Source organism: Hippocampus zosterae, chromosome 3 (genome assembly GCF_025434085.1).
Source record: "Hippocampus zosterae strain Florida chromosome 3, ASM2543408v3, whole genome shotgun sequence".
Taxonomy (NCBI): domain Eukaryota; kingdom Metazoa; phylum Chordata; class Actinopteri; order Syngnathiformes; family Syngnathidae; genus Hippocampus; species Hippocampus zosterae.
In genome coordinates this window covers 24,537,336-24,555,446 of record NC_067453.1, presented here as the reverse complement: position 1 = coordinate 24,555,446, position 18,111 = coordinate 24,537,336, and the positions used below count along the sequence as shown (strand labels likewise).

General features: G+C 43.4%; 1 protein-coding gene across 4 annotated transcripts; it reads right to left on the bottom strand.

The window, feature by feature from the left end:
- Positions 1 to 922: 922 nt before the first annotated feature.
- Positions 923 to 18,006, bottom strand: LOC127597878 (suppressor of tumorigenicity 7 protein homolog). Of its 4 annotated transcripts, none has more exons than XM_052061232.1 (16): positions 17,741 to 18,006; positions 14,145 to 14,180; positions 9,241 to 9,323; positions 7,485 to 7,644; positions 7,091 to 7,145; positions 6,326 to 6,441; positions 6,173 to 6,248; positions 5,466 to 5,620; positions 5,283 to 5,380; positions 5,052 to 5,181; positions 4,647 to 4,719; positions 3,822 to 3,924; positions 3,557 to 3,707; positions 3,356 to 3,448; positions 2,462 to 2,601; positions 923 to 1,772 (listed from the first exon to the last, which is right to left on the bottom strand). In XM_052061232.1, exons 2-16 carry the CDS (start codon positions 14,164 to 14,166, stop codon positions 1,677 to 1,679), a joined length of 1,551 nt encoding a protein of 516 aa, XP_051917192.1. In that variant the 5' UTR covers positions 14,167 to 14,180; positions 17,741 to 18,006; the 3' UTR covers positions 923 to 1,676. The 4 variants fall into 4 exon arrangements, with proteins under 4 accessions (XP_051917192.1, XP_051917191.1, XP_051917194.1 ...); XM_052061231.1 differs by having other exon boundaries at positions 2,462 to 2,604; positions 17,741 to 18,004; XM_052061234.1 differs by having other exon boundaries at positions 5,052 to 5,166; positions 17,741 to 18,004.
- Positions 18,007 to 18,111: the final 105 nt, after the last annotated feature.

The following is an 18,111-nucleotide window of genomic DNA, read 5'->3' as shown; positions in this document are numbered from 1 at the left end:
CGAGTCAGTTGAAACGATACAACAGCATTTTCGGAGTCCACCAGGGTCAAGTCAGGAAACCGATAAATCGAATCGTTGGACTGCAGCGTTTCTTCTGAGTCCACAAAATGGAGTCAGTGAACTGACAATTTTCTGTGAAGTGACAAGTGATTTCTGATTCGGGAAGGTTTGAATCTGATTGGGACGGCGGGGGCGCGAAGACAGTAAGGCCATTGACAAGAGCAGGAGGAAAGAGCATCCTGGGAGGAAGGGGGACTTGGTAAATGAGCCATATCTCACAGCTTGATGGTCCCTTTAAGATCTGAAGCGGTCCTCTGTTCATCCGCTGATGACACGGCACTCTGTCTTACTTTGAGTTTTGCGCTCACTTCCTCCCTCATAGGCAGCCTCTGTCTTAGGAGCATCCTGTGACTGTGGCGCGCAGGCAGCAGGTGTTTCGAATTTATTTTGAAAATTTCGCCCCCAAAGCCAGTATCACTAAGTAAGATGACATTTTGTTGGCATGTCTATCATAGTAAATGCCTAGGTTATATATGTCTTGGGCGAGCGCTGGTTGTAATGATGTCACCTGAAGTCCAAAAACCTGTGCGCCCACATTCCTAAGATTTGTCAGGCTGATTGACAGGCGCCTCAACGCTCCTCTATCAGCGCCCAGGGAATCATACAAACAAGGCAAAGCTTTGTTCTCTTTCGCGCTTGAGGTAACCTTGTCGTGTTTCGCGCATGCCAACTCAAGTAAGCAGTCAGAAACGTGATGCAGATTTGATGAAGTGAATTCCTGGCGGGTAAGACATAAGAGGAAGCTAGAGTACCGGATAACAAAATAAATTTGTGCCACAGTCATACGATGTTCCTGAGACAGAGGCTGCCTATGAGGGAGAAAGATAGTGCTAAACTCAAAGTAAGACAGAGTACCATGTCATCAGGGAATTATTACATTTTTAATCGATGAACTTGATATTAATTTCTCAATAGAGAAATTTAAAACCCGTCTTTCACAGGAATCACAGTATTTGGACTAATGGCACCCCCTAGTGGACACACACAGACAAAAAAACACCTCGGGACAATTTTGATTTTACAATCAGCCCGCCATGCATGTTTTTTGGAATGTGGGAGGAAACTGGAGTACCCGGAGAAAACCCACGCAAGCACGGGGAGAACATGCAAGCTCCACACAGGGAGGCCGGAGCTGGAATTGAACCCAGTGCCTCTGCACTGTGAGGTCGACGCGCTAACCACTGGACTACCGGGCCGCCCAGTAGTTAACTAGTCAAATTTTATTGTGTACTGGTAGGCCAAAAGTTGCATTGGCAGTGGGGTTGCTCATGAGACATTTGTTCTATGAATGGGCCGTATTCAGTCTTCAAGAGTACTGAATTGAGGCTACTCGTACATGGACTAAGTCTTTGTATGTGACTCAAGGAGGGTCTGATAGTAGTGAGTGAGCCTCAGAGCGAGGGCAGTGGTCGACAACCGATTCTGCATGAGTGTACTCACTGCGTTTTAATGTTGGGGGGGGGTCACGAATGATGAACCGCGACATAGTGAGGGAACACTATGTTGTGTCCCCCCCGCCCCCCATTTTTTAATGATGGCAACTTGTTTTTGTACAACAAAGACCTTTTTTAAATAATCCAAAAAACAAAACAAAAACAAAAAAAGAGTCAAGTTTGTCAGATGCGTGTGAGCTGGTGCCAGAGGCTGGACGGCAGGATGCTCTCCACTTTCTCCATGATGAAGTTGAGTGGTGCAAACAGCGTGCTCAGGAACTGGAAATACACAAGTGTGATTTTATGAGAAAAATAGATAACATGAAAGAAAAAAAGAAGGCATACATCTATTCGATTAAAAAGAAAATATCACCCCAAAACACCAGTTTATAACCCCCCCAACCCTCCCCAAAAAATTGAAAAAACAGACCTTTTGTGAAAAACATGCCAAGCAGAACAGTGGTTGACGGTAATGTTTTTTGTATTTGTGGCACAACAAACTAAAACTACACAATCAAGACTGGGAAATGGCTTTGGATGGCAATTTTTTTTAACAGATATAAAACTAAGATGTGCGGTTTGAGTGATGCTGACTCACTGCATGGCACTCACTGCATCAGCGACTTTTAAAATTTGACTTTATTACTCCATGAACTGTATCATGATTTCTCACAGACTCAGGAGTTTGTTTTCTCTTTACATTGACTTACAAATTCAAATTTCACAGTGCTGGTGAGACTGTTGAAAATCATGTTTGACGAATATACTGTATACTGTATGTCGATGGTAAACAAATGAGAGGAAAATATTTCCATTTTCTTTTTGGAACTGACAATAAAAGTTAATATCTTTTAATACTTGGATGAAAACGATGTTCAAATGGGACTACATTTGAATGATGACCATTTCTGTGACAGTATTGACATCATTTCCAACATTTGGGAGTGTGCTTGAGCGTGTGTGCTAACCGCTTTGGCAAAGACGCCCATGAGTTCCGGGAACTGATGCGTGAGCAAAGCCAGCATGGCGGTGAAGGAGCAGAGGCCGGCCGTGAAGAGGATGAAGAAGGGGAGCTCCTTCTTGGGGTACACCGACACCTCGTGGAACACTGCTTTACACGCACACAAACGCACACAAAGCGGCAAGTCAGCGACGTGGTCACGGGGCTGGAAGTGGGCGGAGTTAAAGGAGTTTACAGTCAAACCTCAACTACTCGGTACATTTTCTCTAGAAAGGAACAATTTGGAAATGTGCCTCTTGGCAAATTTGCAGACTCTTTCTGCAACGCGCAAAGATTCCTTTCGGAGGCGCCACTCGGCCAAGCTTGAGAGCGTATAGCAACGTGATGGAATATTCCAGTCGAGGTCCGACAGGTAGGCCGGTCTCTTTGTGGGTTTGACGGCCGAGAAAGCAGGGTGGTACACTTCTCAAGATGATGGCAGAAAAAAAGTCCAGATTGCTAATGGCAGTAGTGGCCGTCAACATTTCACAAATATCATAAATCAAGGCGACAGACATCCCAGACTCCTCTCACTCCTAGCGCATTTTTTTGCAAATCCAATTATGTGTAACCAAATTGTGTTTGGCGGCATCGTCTGATGTATATTTAAGGTTTAACTCATGAAAATAGTCAATTGAACGCGTTTTTGTACGTTAATTGCGATTTGCATCAGGGCTTGGTCGCTAACACCTACAAATAAGGAGGGCTCACTGTAATGCCAACAATAAATGAAACGTACTGAGGAAAAAAATACAACAGATCACTGATGTGCGTGTGAGACATCAGCAAAACTCGCAGGACTCCGGCTTGGCGTCAATGTGTGTGCGTGTGTGTGCGTGTGTGTGTGTGGCGCCTGCCTTACTGGGTAGCAGCTCTCTGTCTGCCGTCTCTGTGCAGATGGGATAAGGGTAGAAGAGATGACCTTTTTCCAAAGGGTACGGGATCATTCTGAACGCTACACACATGGAAACATCTGATGAGTACAAGTTGATAGAGTGCATCAAGAAAGAATTCACACTTTTTTTTCGCCCTCCCCCTTTTCAAAATGTGCTGCCCGACTTACTGCCCTCCCAGGTGCAGTGCAGCAGATTGAGCGCTCCCTCGATGCGCTTCCAGTGCTGCAGGTGGAAGAAGGCGTACGCGATGGCCTCGCTGTCTCCTCGCTTGAGGATGTGCTCTGGAGGAAGGATCAGACTCTTCATCTCCAGAAGGTACTGGGAAGGAGTCACGGCGCAGAGAAAGAACACAGTCAGTCACGGGACCACCAACACGCCTGTGTGTGTGTGTGTGTGTGTGTGTGTGTGTGTGAGTGAGAGAGAGACACTGACTTTGGGAACGTGAGGGTTGAACTCCACAGCTCTGTGAATTGCTTCTACTGCATTCATCTCTGCGGTGCTCAAACCTCGTCTAGACGCAGCTTCTGGAGAGAACCTGAATGGACGCACGCATGCACACAGCAGCAGTGTAGAAAGTTTCAGAGTTCCAAAATAGATGCCTGTGAGGTGCAGGTATTATTTTTCTTTTTTTTTTTTTGTCGACTTGGAGTCGCCACCCTGATGTTTCACAGTACTGCAGAGCGACATGACAGTCAGCGAATGCCGATGTCGAATTGTCTGGCTGTTTACTGGCTCAAGTTTAGCCGCTCCAAGTGTTTGGCGACACTGTCAGTTGAGGCTAACAGCAGGTTGCCCAAGAATGCGCTTGCGCTTACTGTATTTTCTGATTGTAAGGTCTACATTCCCTTCGTGCTAAGTATCTGTGGAGAGATTACAATTTGTTATCACTCGGGGTGGTAGCCTCGATTAAATTGGCTCACCGTTTCACTTTTAACGAGATGTGCCGTTTGTGTAACTTAAGCCACTTGTACTTTGCAATAGGCACGATGCACTTTGCCTTCTTTTCTTAAGTATGATCCCAAACGTTTTGAGCCAACTCGTTCGTTTAATGTTGTGACCTGGGCTATGCAGCGTCTTGTCGTGTAGCATTTATGTGTGTATGTGTCGTGGTAGTCTGTTGTTTAGTGCCGTGTGACATTTAATTTGTGTAGTATGTAGCGTCACTGAGTGTCATTAAAGGTTGTGTCTGCTTTGTTCGTGTGGTGCAGTGGTTAGTCATGTCGTGCGCAGTGAGTAGTGTCGAGAAGCGCGACTCACTTGTCTGACACGGCTCTGGCTTTGAGCAAAGCTGCTGTGTAGCATATTGTTGCAGATTTGGGTAAGCTGATATCTGTCACAAACACAAACATACACGCACGCACACACAACTACTACTTATTGAAGGGGAGGCATCAAGTCAATTACCAGTTAGTATGCAGTGCAAGATCATCAATGGGCCAGTTTCACTTAATTAGTCTGAAAATGATTTGATTTACTCCCAAAAATGTTCATTCTTCTAACCATGCCAGTGACGTATAGTGACAGGCAGAGACATTAAATGCTTTTCCTGTATATTGACATGCGTGTGTCATACTCTGACACATGACCTGTACAGCTTGCATCTTATTGTTTCTTAGTGGACCTCATATACAGACATGTGTGCGTGCGTGCGTATGGTCGTACCATCGTACTTGGCAAGTACGGCCTGCACGTCGGCGTAATTTTGCAACTCCAGCAGTGACTCCAGCAGGTTTTCGTGGATGTTGAACATACTGAGAAGAGGGAACTCCTTCATTAACTGGAAAACACACAACTGTTGTTACATGTAATAGCAGACAGGGGGCGACGCACATGTCAGCGGACACACGATATGTGTGTGGGTGTGAATTGGCGTGGATGCATTTTATGACTTACATCTCTCATCATCTTCACCGCCTCTCTCGTCCGGCCAAGCTTTCTGGAGCACATGGCCAGTCTCCTCTTGATGTACACTAACACGTTGGTGTCTCTTCCTGAAGAAACAAGGTCAAACACTTCCATGATACAGGGGACTGAGTTGAATTGTAAAGTTTCTTTTTCATGTGTGTGCCTACTCACTGTGCTGGGCTTCGTACTGCGTGCCGTGGTGCTGTAGCTGCTGGCTGCGGCGGTAGCATCCCTCACCGGCTTTCAGCGCCTGTTTGAATAGGCGCTCAGCCTCCATGATGGTGGTGGCCTCCTCCTCTGCCAGGAGGATGTACGCCGTCGCGCAGCTGTGTCGTAACGACAACGCGTTTAGCTTGGAATAGCCTTTTGTAGCGGCTGAATGTTAGCGCAGGGGTTCCACAAGGTAACGTGCTTCACCCACTTACATTTTCAGGATTGAAACTATCATTTACTATCTGAAACTCAATGATCTTTATTAACTGGGGCGTTAAGAAGACATTTTGTGACTATTTTGTAATTGTTTTTTGTGTGTGTGTCATTTAATATGTAGAAACGCTAATCACTCTCTGCCCACAAACACCCCTTAAGAAAGGTGCAATTGGTGGCTGTGTTAAATGTTATTTTTCAATACAATGATACCTTGGGCCGACAAGTTTATTTTGTTGTGTAACCACACTCACATCTCAATTCGCATCTCAATTCACTGAAATCATCATTATTCATTGGAACGAGTATCACTTGTTCCCTCACTCTGTTCATCTTTCCGATGAATCGCATCACTTCCCACCCCATCCTTCACTTTCTCATCCTAGTTTGGTACATTTTTCTTTTCACCCATCCCTTCATCCTGGAGAAGAAATAGAACAAGTGTTACGTACTCTTCCAGTTCCAGAGCTTCGTGTGCGGCCGAGATGCGCGCTTGCGGGTTTCTCTCCCTCCATGCCTTCTGCATGACTGATGAAAAGAAAGAAATAAAGAGTTTTAGCATCAAGAAGGTCTGGAACGGCACACTAGAAAGAGGTGAAACTAACTGGCGTCGGCGGGCCGCAGGTGGTCAGAGTCGCAGGTGAAGAAGGTTTGGTGGTCCTGGGCCGACAAGTTCATGTCGTAGTACGTCAGTGGCTCTCGGCCGGTCACCCACGTGTACCTGAGGAACACCGGGACAGAATCAACAACTTTGTCCTGCAGAGTGGGTATAAAAAAAGCTCAAGCTGACAAATGACGCAGGTCTCATTATTCTGAAACAATTGCTATGGGTTGCGAAGGCGACATATACGGACGGGTACTTGCACTTCGAGTAAGCTACACGTAATTCTGTTTGGAGTAACATGAAGGTGTCTTGGGATTGCAGTTTATGAGGTGGGGTAGTGGGGTGACAATTATTTTTTGTTTTTCCGATATTACGTCAGATCTCTGTCCATATGTCAATTGCTCGTGGTTATTCTTCCACATGAAACTCATCCGAGCACGACTTTATGAGAAAAGGAACGTCCCTAAATGCTTCACAATGAGTAATCGTTGCGTTCCAATACTTTTGTCCATATAGTGTGCAAGAAGCAGAGAGAAGAGAAAAATGAGAGGGAATCATGAAAAAGTGAAGATCAAGACGTCGAAAGATAAAAGAAATGGGAGGGAAACCAGTCGGCGATGAAAACGAGCGAGTGCGATTAGAGGGAACGTCTCAAAGGCGGCAAGGAGGAGGAATGCCAGGGTGAAGGCGACTCAACATGAAAGAGACATAAAAGACAGACAGACAGAAAAAATAATATGTGAGGGGTCTCACTTCTGTCACTTACCGATTGTACTCGGCTCCTCGAAATAAATTCAACGGGTTTCTCCAAACTTTACATTCTGTAGAAGACAGAGAGTACTTTTATTCATTTTTTCAGTCAAAGAAGGCAAACTTAGAAATAGCAGCCGTGTAAACAGAAGCTAAGTACTGAAACGCCAAGACAGATGTGATAACTAAGAATTAAAAGGGACCAACTTGTCCCGCCTCCCCACTCCAAAATGGAGAACGGGCTCCATTTTAAGCGGGGAAACAGTCAGTCTGAGGTGAAACAAGACAGGTGCCGAGACATCATCTTCACTTTGTGTTTGAACCTTCCATCATGTCATACGTGTTTAAAAAGAAGTTAACCCAGCACTAAAAGGAGCTGGCGGTAGACGGTGAGCGTCCAGGCTACTCACCCGACACACTTTGCCGACTTGAGTCAGCTTCACCATTGCTGGTGCTGGAGCTGCTGGGGGAGCTGCTGTCCACGCCGCCCAGCAGGGGGCGCAAGTGGCTCACAGACACCTGCTCGATGAAGGAGGTGCCGTACTTCCTGAAGTACCACCACTCAAAGATCTGCAAGAGAAGGAGAAGCGGCAAGCATTGGAAGAGGGGTCTTGAAAATGTAATCCAGGCCAACAAAATATTGCAGTTCAGTATTATGAGTTTGAAATGATAATGAAGGAATTTGAAGTTATTAACATAAACATAAAATTGACTTGTTGTGCAGCAAGATCCTGGCTGATCCCCAAAAAAACAAACAAACAAACAAACAAACAAAAAATCCCGCTGCCACCTGCTGGACAGATATGAAATGATTTACAATGCAGACAAGCCTAATTGTCAGTCAGGGGCTGCTTACGTCATGGATAGGTGGCTGTCGTGTCTTTTTTGGACGCATTTATACGTCATGGGGAATAAAAGCATTCAACCAACTTAATTTTGTATTCACTCATGTCAATAATTGGGGAATTTGTTGAAAATAAAGAAGCAAAAAGTAGTAAATAATTTTACATGAGGGTCTATGAATTTTATTTATAATTGAACAAATGTTTTACACATCATTTATATGTACAAACTAATTTGTTGAAATTATTCTTTTGCTAATTTATCATCAATACATGTATAAAAACATGAATAAAATACAGATTTGACATACACATTTTTACTTTTCTTTTACACTTTTTACTCATCTTCATATAAGATGGCCCAATTGTTGGTTTAGAAAAAAAAAAATCTCAAATGTGGCCCGTGAGCACAAAACCTTTCCTATTGCTGCATTGGAATGATGTCAGCAACAATACACGGTGGAGTTCAATTAGATGCGTGAAGTTGTGGAGCAACACGACGTCCATTAATCGGAAGGTTTTGAATGTTGGGATGCTAGAAGACAATGTTAATGGCCACGGGTGTTCCAGCACTTTACCCTAAGTGCAATGCTGTTGCAAAATGCAAACATAACTGCTTTCTTATTGCTCAAGGTGAAACGTAATACTCATACTCTAGCTCTACTGTATTGCATTAAAAATGAAAGAAAAAATTCCTATGAATTAAGTGAGAAAACTGATAAATCGGCCAGTCCAAATTTATGTGTGTTAACATGTTTTAAAAGGACATCAGGACAAATTTGCTCATAACCCTCAATCTGGTGTTAAAGACGCCACCTGGCCGCTCGCGCTTAGGCGGAATTACAACTTTCGCGAATTGTCTCGGGGAGCGCGTGCGAAGATGAGGAGCCTGCAGGGAAAAAACGAGCCTAATTACCAGATGAGTTATTTTAAAGCCGCACGGCGACACAGAAACTGAAGAGGTAAATAAGAATGAGCAGATTTGCTTCAGTCGTCCCGATCCCGGCAGATTGCTAGTTCATGAACAATGAACTGGTCGTCAGTCAAGGTCAGGGCACGCCTAAACAAACAACGGATGGCAAGTCATAATGGTTTAAATCCCTCTTGGTTTTGTTGCCAGTCTTTTTCAAGCCACCAATCAACAGACGGCAGAGTGTTGAGCACCGCCTTACGCCAGCATTCGAAAAAGCACCAATCAGGACAATTCGGGTTGGATATTTGGGGTTTAGCGTTTTTCGCTTCCACTTTCAGCGGAAAGACACTAAAATGTCATTGTTAAAACGTAGCCCTGCTTTACTGCGACGTAAACAAAGTGCGCTCTTACCAAAATGAGTCCTGATATGAGGGAGGAGGTGCCCGTCAGAGCCACGTAGAACTTGGGTGTCAGGGTGTTGAGAAACATGCTTACTGCGGAGAGACCAGGCAGAAAGATGGCGGATGAGTAAAAGTTCGGGGGAAAAAAATGACTTGAGTGATTCATTGTGGACAATTTTCTGTGACTTTTAGTTGTGTTATTTCTAACAAGGAAGTCGGAGGAGTCTTGTTTGGTTTCCTGGTTTACACATTCAAGTTCTTTTTCTTTCCCCTTCACTTTAATGGCTATTTGGTGGGAATGGGGACCTCGCCCCGCCACCAATAGCAGATTTTTTTTTTTGAACTGTAATTTCATATAAATGCTATAGCATGATGGGAAAGGACTACTATTACTGTACTATTGTTAAAATGAAGCTCCTCAACTCACTATAGCTTAATGTGGAAGGGAAAAAAATTTTTAAAATATGGTCATAAAACCTACATATTTAGATATGTTTTAGAGGAATTTATTGAAGGAAGGAATAAAGGATGGAGAGAGGAAGAATGAATTCATCATGGAAGAAAGAGAGGAAGGGGCTCGCCAGTGGCTCTACCAGATCAAAACACACAAACACAGACTGGAAACCCCATCACTGGTCTTGAAACCCAAACCCTTATTTTAAACCTTAACCCTGGCTTGGTCAACACAATTTCAAACCCTAAACCAGGCTAGGCTAAAATTGCAATCCTGGTTTTAAGCTTAAACCCTTACCCTGTCTTGAAACCTCACTTTGAAACCTTAACCCTTATTTCAAAATCAACCATGTTTTAAAACCATAACCCAGGCTGGAATCTTCCAATCAAACCCGTACGCTGATCTTGAAACACTAATATTTAGCATTAATTTATAGCAAGTACATATCACTTCCTACAGCCTGCATTTTCCATTGCATAGTATCAGTTTTATTTACTACAAAAGCCGCAAAGAAGATGGACCTTCGAGTGTCTGGTTTGTCATTCATCAAGAAGTGGCGAGCGCGGTTGGGACAAAGGCGGCACTCAGATGAGCGGCGGGCCAGCCCGGTCGACGCGTGTGCAAACAGAACGCAGCTGCTCGGCCATTGAGTGTCGTGGAGTGGAGCCCCTCGTCCTTTTCAGAATGAGCTCATTGACGACGACTACTGCTGCTGCTGCTGCTGACTCTTCATCCTCTTCCAGTCACGCAGTTGGTGCACACTCCAGTATATTTGCCTAACGTAGGAGTAGCTGGCCAGTCTTGTGCTGCTCCGGTAGAATTAAATACTCATGAAACGCATTAAATTCAAAAGTAACCCGAGTGACAAGCGTACGGAGGTTAGTGCGGTAAGCTAACGCAGCAGTCTACGTCTCCAGTCAACATCACAAACAGATGGACTCAAATAGAACACCGGGATTCAAATCAAAGTCATTTGGCTAACAAAAAGTTGGTCAACGACAGAAATGGCCAAGCCAACTAATGAGGTAGAGACAAACAGGAAGTGCAAAACTAACAAAAACCATCTTCATTTTATCAAAATGGAGTCAGACTACGTTTACATGGAATCAATATTCAGGTTACGGTAAAAAAATTATGGTTTCTGAAACATTCGGAATAACGTGAGCAAGGAGTTACTCCCATTTTTGAAAGAGATGATGGAGACTTTTGGCCATCACAACAGAGACAAACCTACCAAAATAAAATTAGCCACAGCATTAGCATGGCTAAAACAAAGTGAGGAAGCAGAATTCTGCTAAAATAAAAGCAACACCAGTCATTCAAATTTGTTCACAAAAAGTCGACCCGATCAATCAGAAAATGCATTTCGCAGCAACATTAGCATGACAAAAAGGGTAAATTAAAGTTCCTTGATTCACAAAGTTATTCCGGCTCACCAAAGAAACACCCCACTGTGGACTGCTGCCATTGGCTCACTGCGCAAGTAGAGGCAGACAGAAGCAATCGCACGCCACTATGCCACGAGTAACCCGACAGCGCCAGACGGCCGGCCATCAGATTACACGGTTCGGAATGAAGCTGCGCGGGGACTGCGGAAGGGTCCTACAGCGCGTAACCCGGGCAACCTCCAAAGCAGAGTGGAGGCTCCTCTTTGCTCGTTTCCACACACAAATGTGTGAATTAGTTTAGGAATGCACTGTATTCATTATAAAGCCATCGCTTCATCAACTTTGGTCATAACACAACGCACATCAAAAGCCTTCGTCTTGAAGTAACAAGGCACGTTCAATGATCGGATTGTGCGCCGTAAAAGAAGATTAGCGTCTTACAATCAATCAGGCACGACGTGGGTACGGAATACCTTCATTAGCATTTGATGCAGTCGACATTTTTCTACTAATGTCGTCAACAACACAATGCAAATCGAGCTTCTTTTGTTTGGTTTAACCCTGTAATCCGATAACATGTTCAACTGTCCACTGTAGTATCCGCTGTCTCTGAAAGTGTTAAGCAAAAATAATGCTAATTAATTCCACTTTTCCGCGGGATGATCACGCTTCATGCAAATGTCATGTCGTTACAGGACATTCAGCCATGACACCAAACTCTTTTGTCTTCATTCAAATCGAATCAATTGGCTCGTTCTGGGACTAATGAGGTCATACTCATTACATACAAATAGAAATCAAAAAACGTCAATTCAACTTTTCCCAGGCAGGATCGGGTTTCTTTCTTTTTACATGTTGGCTTTCATGAATATCAATTACATTTATCTAATTTATTTTAGTTTGAAAGACATCCTGCGATAAAAAAAAAAAAAAAAAAAAACAATTATAACCTGGAAATGTCAGCATTTTTACATTTTATGAAGTGACATTGAGATATAACGCAGCACAATTTTGACCGATTCGCATTCGATCCATTGGTCAATTTCGTTTGCGACGGCAATGCAAATGAAGTCACTCTTTGTTGTTTCGTGTCATCCAGACTTAACGTCGCACGTTTCTCCTTTATTAATATCCAATCCATACATTAAGTGCTCCTCCTCTTCCTCTGTGGCTCGCTGCACTCGGAGCTCACAAGACAAAAATAGCCCGAGTCAGCAGTTACCACAGAAACACGATCGCTCTCTCTCTCACTGAGCTGTTGTGATTACACCCCCCCCCTTCCACCCGCATTTATTATTTTATTTAAACGAGTGTTACCATGGCAACACAGACAACTGCTTGTTGTAATTATACTAGCCAATGGTGGACAAACTGGAGCACGGATGGTTGAAAAATGCCTCTGGACTGATGTGAAAATAGTGTCGCCCTCTCACAAGCTGCTGCCAATCAAACATTGATCGTGGGCAGAAAAAATCCCATCTACTGTAACAGCTAGCACGTTCCAGGCGTACAAGTGTTTTACAAGCAGTTGTCAAAAATAAACCCGCCGGTCACACAGCCTCTTGAATCAATTCGATGTTCAGACTACACAATGACATCCTCTTACCGCGCGACCAAAACAAAGATGTTCGATCATTTTTGGTTCTTGGGTGAGCTCACACTCAAATGAACACAGACGGTCATTTTCAGAAACTGATTTAGATTACAGGCGGTACGGTGGAGGACTGGTTAGCATGTCCGCCTCACAGTGCAGAAGTGCAGGGTTCGATTGCGGCTATGGCCTTCCTGTGTGGAGTTTGCATGTTCTCCCCGTGCCTGCGTGGGTTTTCTTATGGGTAATCCAGTTTCCTCCCACATTACGAAAACATGCACGGCAGGTTAATGGAACACTCTGAATTGTCCCGAGGTGTGATTGTTTAAAAAATGTTTTCAGGCTACAAAAGAAAGTCATAGACTTTAAACACCAACATTACACACACACGCACGCACGCACGCACGCACACACACACAAACTTTTAGAAACTATTTACAGGAAGGCCTTACAGTGGCTCACGGTTAGCCATAGAAGATATTTTAAAATTCTGCTCGTGCGCTATAAATCACTGAATGGTTTTACATTAAGGAAACGCTAATTGACTCTGAACTGAGTAGTGCTCTGAGGTCTGCAGACTCAAATCAATTAGCGGAGCGCGGGTTTCAAAGCAAACACGACGAAGCGGCATTTAGTCGTTTTGCTGCACACAAATAGAATACGTTAGTTAGCCGACAGAAGTTGGGTTTTTGAGGATACAAAACGGATATTTTAATTGAAACTTGTCAGTCAATTGGAGATGGGTTACCCTGAGTAGCAGACAAAAGGGGATTTTCTACAGGCAAGATCACACAAAAAAAACGTTCCTGAGGAAGGCCTTTCTTTCTCTACACACACACATACACACACGCACACACAGACACAAATAATAGTAAAAAAAAATTCTACGCAACCCATCATCCAATTTTCCAAAAAATGGGTGCAATTTAGTTATTAGCCATTCAAAGTTGACTCGGCATTTTGAGCGAATCTTGTCACGTTGCTACCAAGAGGGTCATAAAAACACAGCGAATAGGTGAGTTTATCAGCAAATATCTGCGGGTAGTTTTCAGAAGGATATAAAAAATAAACAAAACAAAGAGGCAAATTGGTGAATTTTTGAAAAGCGGAACGCCAATAAGCGTGTAATTACAATTAAATGTGTGTTTAGACGGGAGGCCATAGCATCTATTTTCTGATACATGACTACCCCCCCCCCCCCCACACACACACACACAGACAGACACCTACATGTCCACACAGACAGCAGACACAGTCGGAAGCGGCAAGTGAGAGAACGTGAGGCAAATCTCGGCGGGACCACCAGCTAGCTTGTGGGGCTAAAATGGTAGATCCTGGATTTCTACCACCAGCAACAACAGAAAGAGTAAGAGGAACTGCACGACAGATGGATAGCGAGCAAGATACATCTGCAGTTTCCCTCCCGTGGTTGATTCAAACACACAAGAGGTAGGAAGGACGGTGGCGACGGCGGTACTTACGTGACGACTCTGTGCCGAACATGGCTGGATCGGGAGCTGTGATGGAGAGAAAGGAGGATGAGGAGGAGGAGAGGGATGGAGGGGTGGGGGGGGAGACAGAGAGAGGAGGGGAGGGGGTGGTGAGCAGGCAGCTACACAGCAGGGGTCATCAAAGAAACACAATGCAGCCGCCCGCCAGACGCGTAAAACGTCCCGGATGCCAAAAAATACAAAAGAGGCCTGGCGGAGCTTCACAAACGTCTTTAACGCCGACACTCCTCAGCGTCGGTCAGAAGCAGTTAGCGGCTGGCATGCCGCCTCGCTCTCTTGCTTGCTCGCTCACATCCATCTTTATGCTTTTGTATTGTCATTGCCCCTTGAAGCGGTTTTGGGGGCGGGGGCGGGGGGGGGGGGGGGTGGATGAAGGAAGAAAAACCCGGGGACGGACGCCGAAGGTTCACTCAGACAATAGACACACGACACACGTGTGACGTCACAGCAAGGACGGATGGAAGAATGGATGGATGGATGAGGAAGGAGGGAGTGAGACGGGACAGAAAGGAATGAAGGGCAAATGGAAACATGTGACTGGATGAGAAACGAGGGTATGTTCATGTCACCATGGCTGACTATCACAGGATGATGATTGTTATTATCATTAAGAATCTCTCCATCTAATATGCATGTCAAGCCAAATATGAATATAATGCAAATGGAAACAAATGACTTTAAAAAATCGTTTTTACAGTTTCCAAATGTTTTTTACGACATCGTGATGTAAATCAACAGCTCATGACGACGCCATTTTTTGAAGCTGATTTCAGATTTTTGGGGGGCATTTGGAGAAATTGTTTACAAATTTCAAACATTTTCGGCCTAAAAATTGAGGTCATGTAATAAAACAACCAAAATGACAATCATTATTTCAGCTAGTCGGGGGCCACCTAAAGCTACACGTACATCAAAACGCTGTGAGAAAACTATTAGCTCGCACGTGGTGACATTTAAAGACAAGCTATAGAGTATTTAGTCACAGCCTAGTCTCAGAATGAGATACAAGACCAGTTTTGAGGGCTGAACTTGAAAATTAACTCCATTCAAATTCGACATGTCTACCAAATTCCATGTTGCTAAATTGAAATTCACAAGCTAAATTTCCCCAAAATATCAACTCTCACTAAACACGCATTAAGTGTATTTTAACATCTGCAGGTTTAAATGAATGAGTGTAAGTCATTGTCACTTTTCCTTTTGCGCAGATAAAAATGCCTCTGGGGCTGATGTTAATTACATCAGAGGTTCCCTCCCCAAAGAGGAAGCATCCACTAGGAGCACATTTTCAAGCTTGGGCCTCCTGTGGCCCAACGCTCGTACCGTGAGTGTTTTTTGTTTTCTTTATAAGGACACCGACACAACATTTTCCGACAACCTGGAATTAGATAAACAAACATGCACAGCAAAATGTTTCGATGACATTAAACACTAAAGTCTAAGTGAACTTTTGCAGTTTTTCAGACTTTGGAGGACACCTGGGAAATAGTAAGCCTAAAATATATTTTTTAAATATTATGTGTAACACTCACGAGCCAATGGGAAGTCATCAAAATTTATCGCAAAGCTCTGCCTACACCCATCATGAAAAACAATTTTGCCATTAAGCTTCGCCCACTTGTCTCGTGTAAGTGGTTTAAATGTAGTAGCACATGCACAAAATCTCCAAAATAAGGTAATCTTGAAAGGTGCCGACGGAAAATCTCCAAACTAACCATAAAACAGTTGTGGCTTCAAATTAAAATGGTACACCTTCCCTGTCCTTTTAGGTATGGCTGTTTGGGACTTTTTGTGGCTCTTTTCATTATGGACATGCCAACCAAATTCAGTATTGCTGAGTTGAACTGGCTTCGGGAACTTAAGTTTCATCACTAAACAGAACTAGGAACAGCGCCCACCGTAACAAGGCAGCCTTGCGTGGCTCACTCCAAATGTGGCTAATAGCAGGTAACAACATGCTAGCACTTATTAACCGTAATTGGCATTGCAGTACAGGTGACGAACGCCACTAATTCTGTCAGCCGTGTGTGTGCATGCCGTGTAAAAGCACAACATGTGAGCCGTTAAAAAGACTTGGGAACAATGCACAAGCCGTAAACCCCCCTCGCCCACGCAAAAATCACACGCTAGCTAGCAGTTGCCAGGCAACTAAAAAGAAGCGCAAGAAACAAGATGAGGAGATGGAGGAAGAACCTCATCAGTTATGGCTCTGATGTGACAATTTTGCGCGACCTGATCGTTTACAGCTCAAGAATCAAATCTAAAATTTTGGAAGATACAGTAGTTTATCCATCCCGCTACATCTATGCTTTAAAATAAAATCTAAATAACACTTGTACTGACTTTAGTTTTTTTTCCTCCCGTGCGTTATTTCAACTGATCCCCAAAAATCTTTGAAACGTTTTTTTTTGTACAAGTGGGATTTCTGAAAAATGTGTTTTAGTCAGGATGGTTCTAAACTAAGATGTTAAAGTAAATGACGTGTAGGGCGAGGAAGTGAAAGTTCAACAAGTTCAAAGTCTTTACTTCCATAAATTTGTCATCCTGACATTTTGTTTAGAATGAAAGAGTGAGCTTCACACTTGCATCACAATAAAAACGGTTAAAAATGACACATAGCCCATTCTTGTTGAGTTACTTCAAACGTGGTTTTTACACTTATGTGACCATTGAGAATGTAAAAGGAATGAGACGAAGTGCAAAGCGAAGTTTGGTTGCATTTACACAATGATGGAAAGTATAATGTACAAATACTTTGTTACTGTATTAAGTATATTTTTGAGGTGGCTTTAGAATTAATTTTTCTGATGACCCTTTGACTTTTACCACCTACATTTGAAAACGATGTATACAGTACTTTCTACTACTATTTTAATACATTCCTGAGTCAGAATTTTTGACTTGAGAATAAGTTGAGTTAGTGCTTAGACTTTATTTTGTTTAAACGAGTATACGCATTTTAAAGTACTGTTTGACCACCTCTTTCAACTCTACACACAATTTTTTCCCTCAAATATGACTTATATGGTCATATATAATTCTAATACATTTTTGACTTGAGAATAAGTTGAGTTAGTGCTTAGACTTTATTTTGTTTAAACGAGTATACGCATTTTAAAGTACTGTTTGACCACCTCTTTCAACTCTACACACAATTTTTTCCCTCAAATATGACTTATATGGTCATATATAATTCTAATACGTCAATACGTTTAGAAGATCATTTTCATTCCTATTATTTGCAATATTACAATAGTTAACTAAACATGACCAAATTGCTAAGCTATTTAGCTTATTTGAGCTGCACGAGATGGTCAAGATGTTAGGGACAGCTGTCAAGTGCCACACGGCATTTTGACATTACAAAAAGTACATTTAATACACATTTAACCAACACGAATTCAAACGACCATGCAACATTTTAAAATGCAGTCGGCGTTGGTCTGTGCTAGACAGCTAGCCGGCTAAGGGACTTTTTTGATTTGTTTTAATATATTAAATGACAGTGGAGGCGTTATAATACTTGCGGCGGTAGGCTAGGTGGGAAGGTTATTTAAAGCGCTCACCTTTGTTTTTTTAGTGCGCGGTGCTCAGATGCCTATTCGTGGATAGCATTTCTTCCCCCCGCAAGTAGTGGCTCCGAAGGAACCGAACATGTGCCTGGTATCCAGCGGCAGGGTCGCGGAGCGTCTGTCTGCTGGGCTACGTGTCTGTTCGTGGTTGTTCGTTGGCAGCCAGGCTAACGTGAACCAAGCTAGCAGGATTCAGCCAGTCAAGCCAATGTGGACTATTGGTTAGCTCCCGCCCGCCTGACGGTGTCGCTGTGGGTCTCCTTGAAACACAGCATAGAGTTTTATCGGAGTAAAAGGTAAATACTGTATCGTCATCCTTTTGACAACAATAATTTCATTTTCATCTATCCATTATTTTAGCTGCT

Excerpts from the sequence above, each read along its gene's own strand:
- LOC127597878 (XM_052061231.1), bottom strand. The coding sequence starts at position 14,166 with ATGTTCGGCACAGAGTCGTCAC. Across the intron at positions 5,381-5,465 it reads GCAGTACGAAGCCCAGCACA|GAAGAGACACCAACGTGTTA; the intron begins GTGAGTAGGCAC and ends TTGTTTCTTCAG. Across the intron at positions 5,182-5,282 it reads CGGTGAAGATGATGAGAGAT|TTGTGTGTTTTCCAGTTAAT; the intron begins GTAAGTCATAAA and ends ATGTAACAACAG.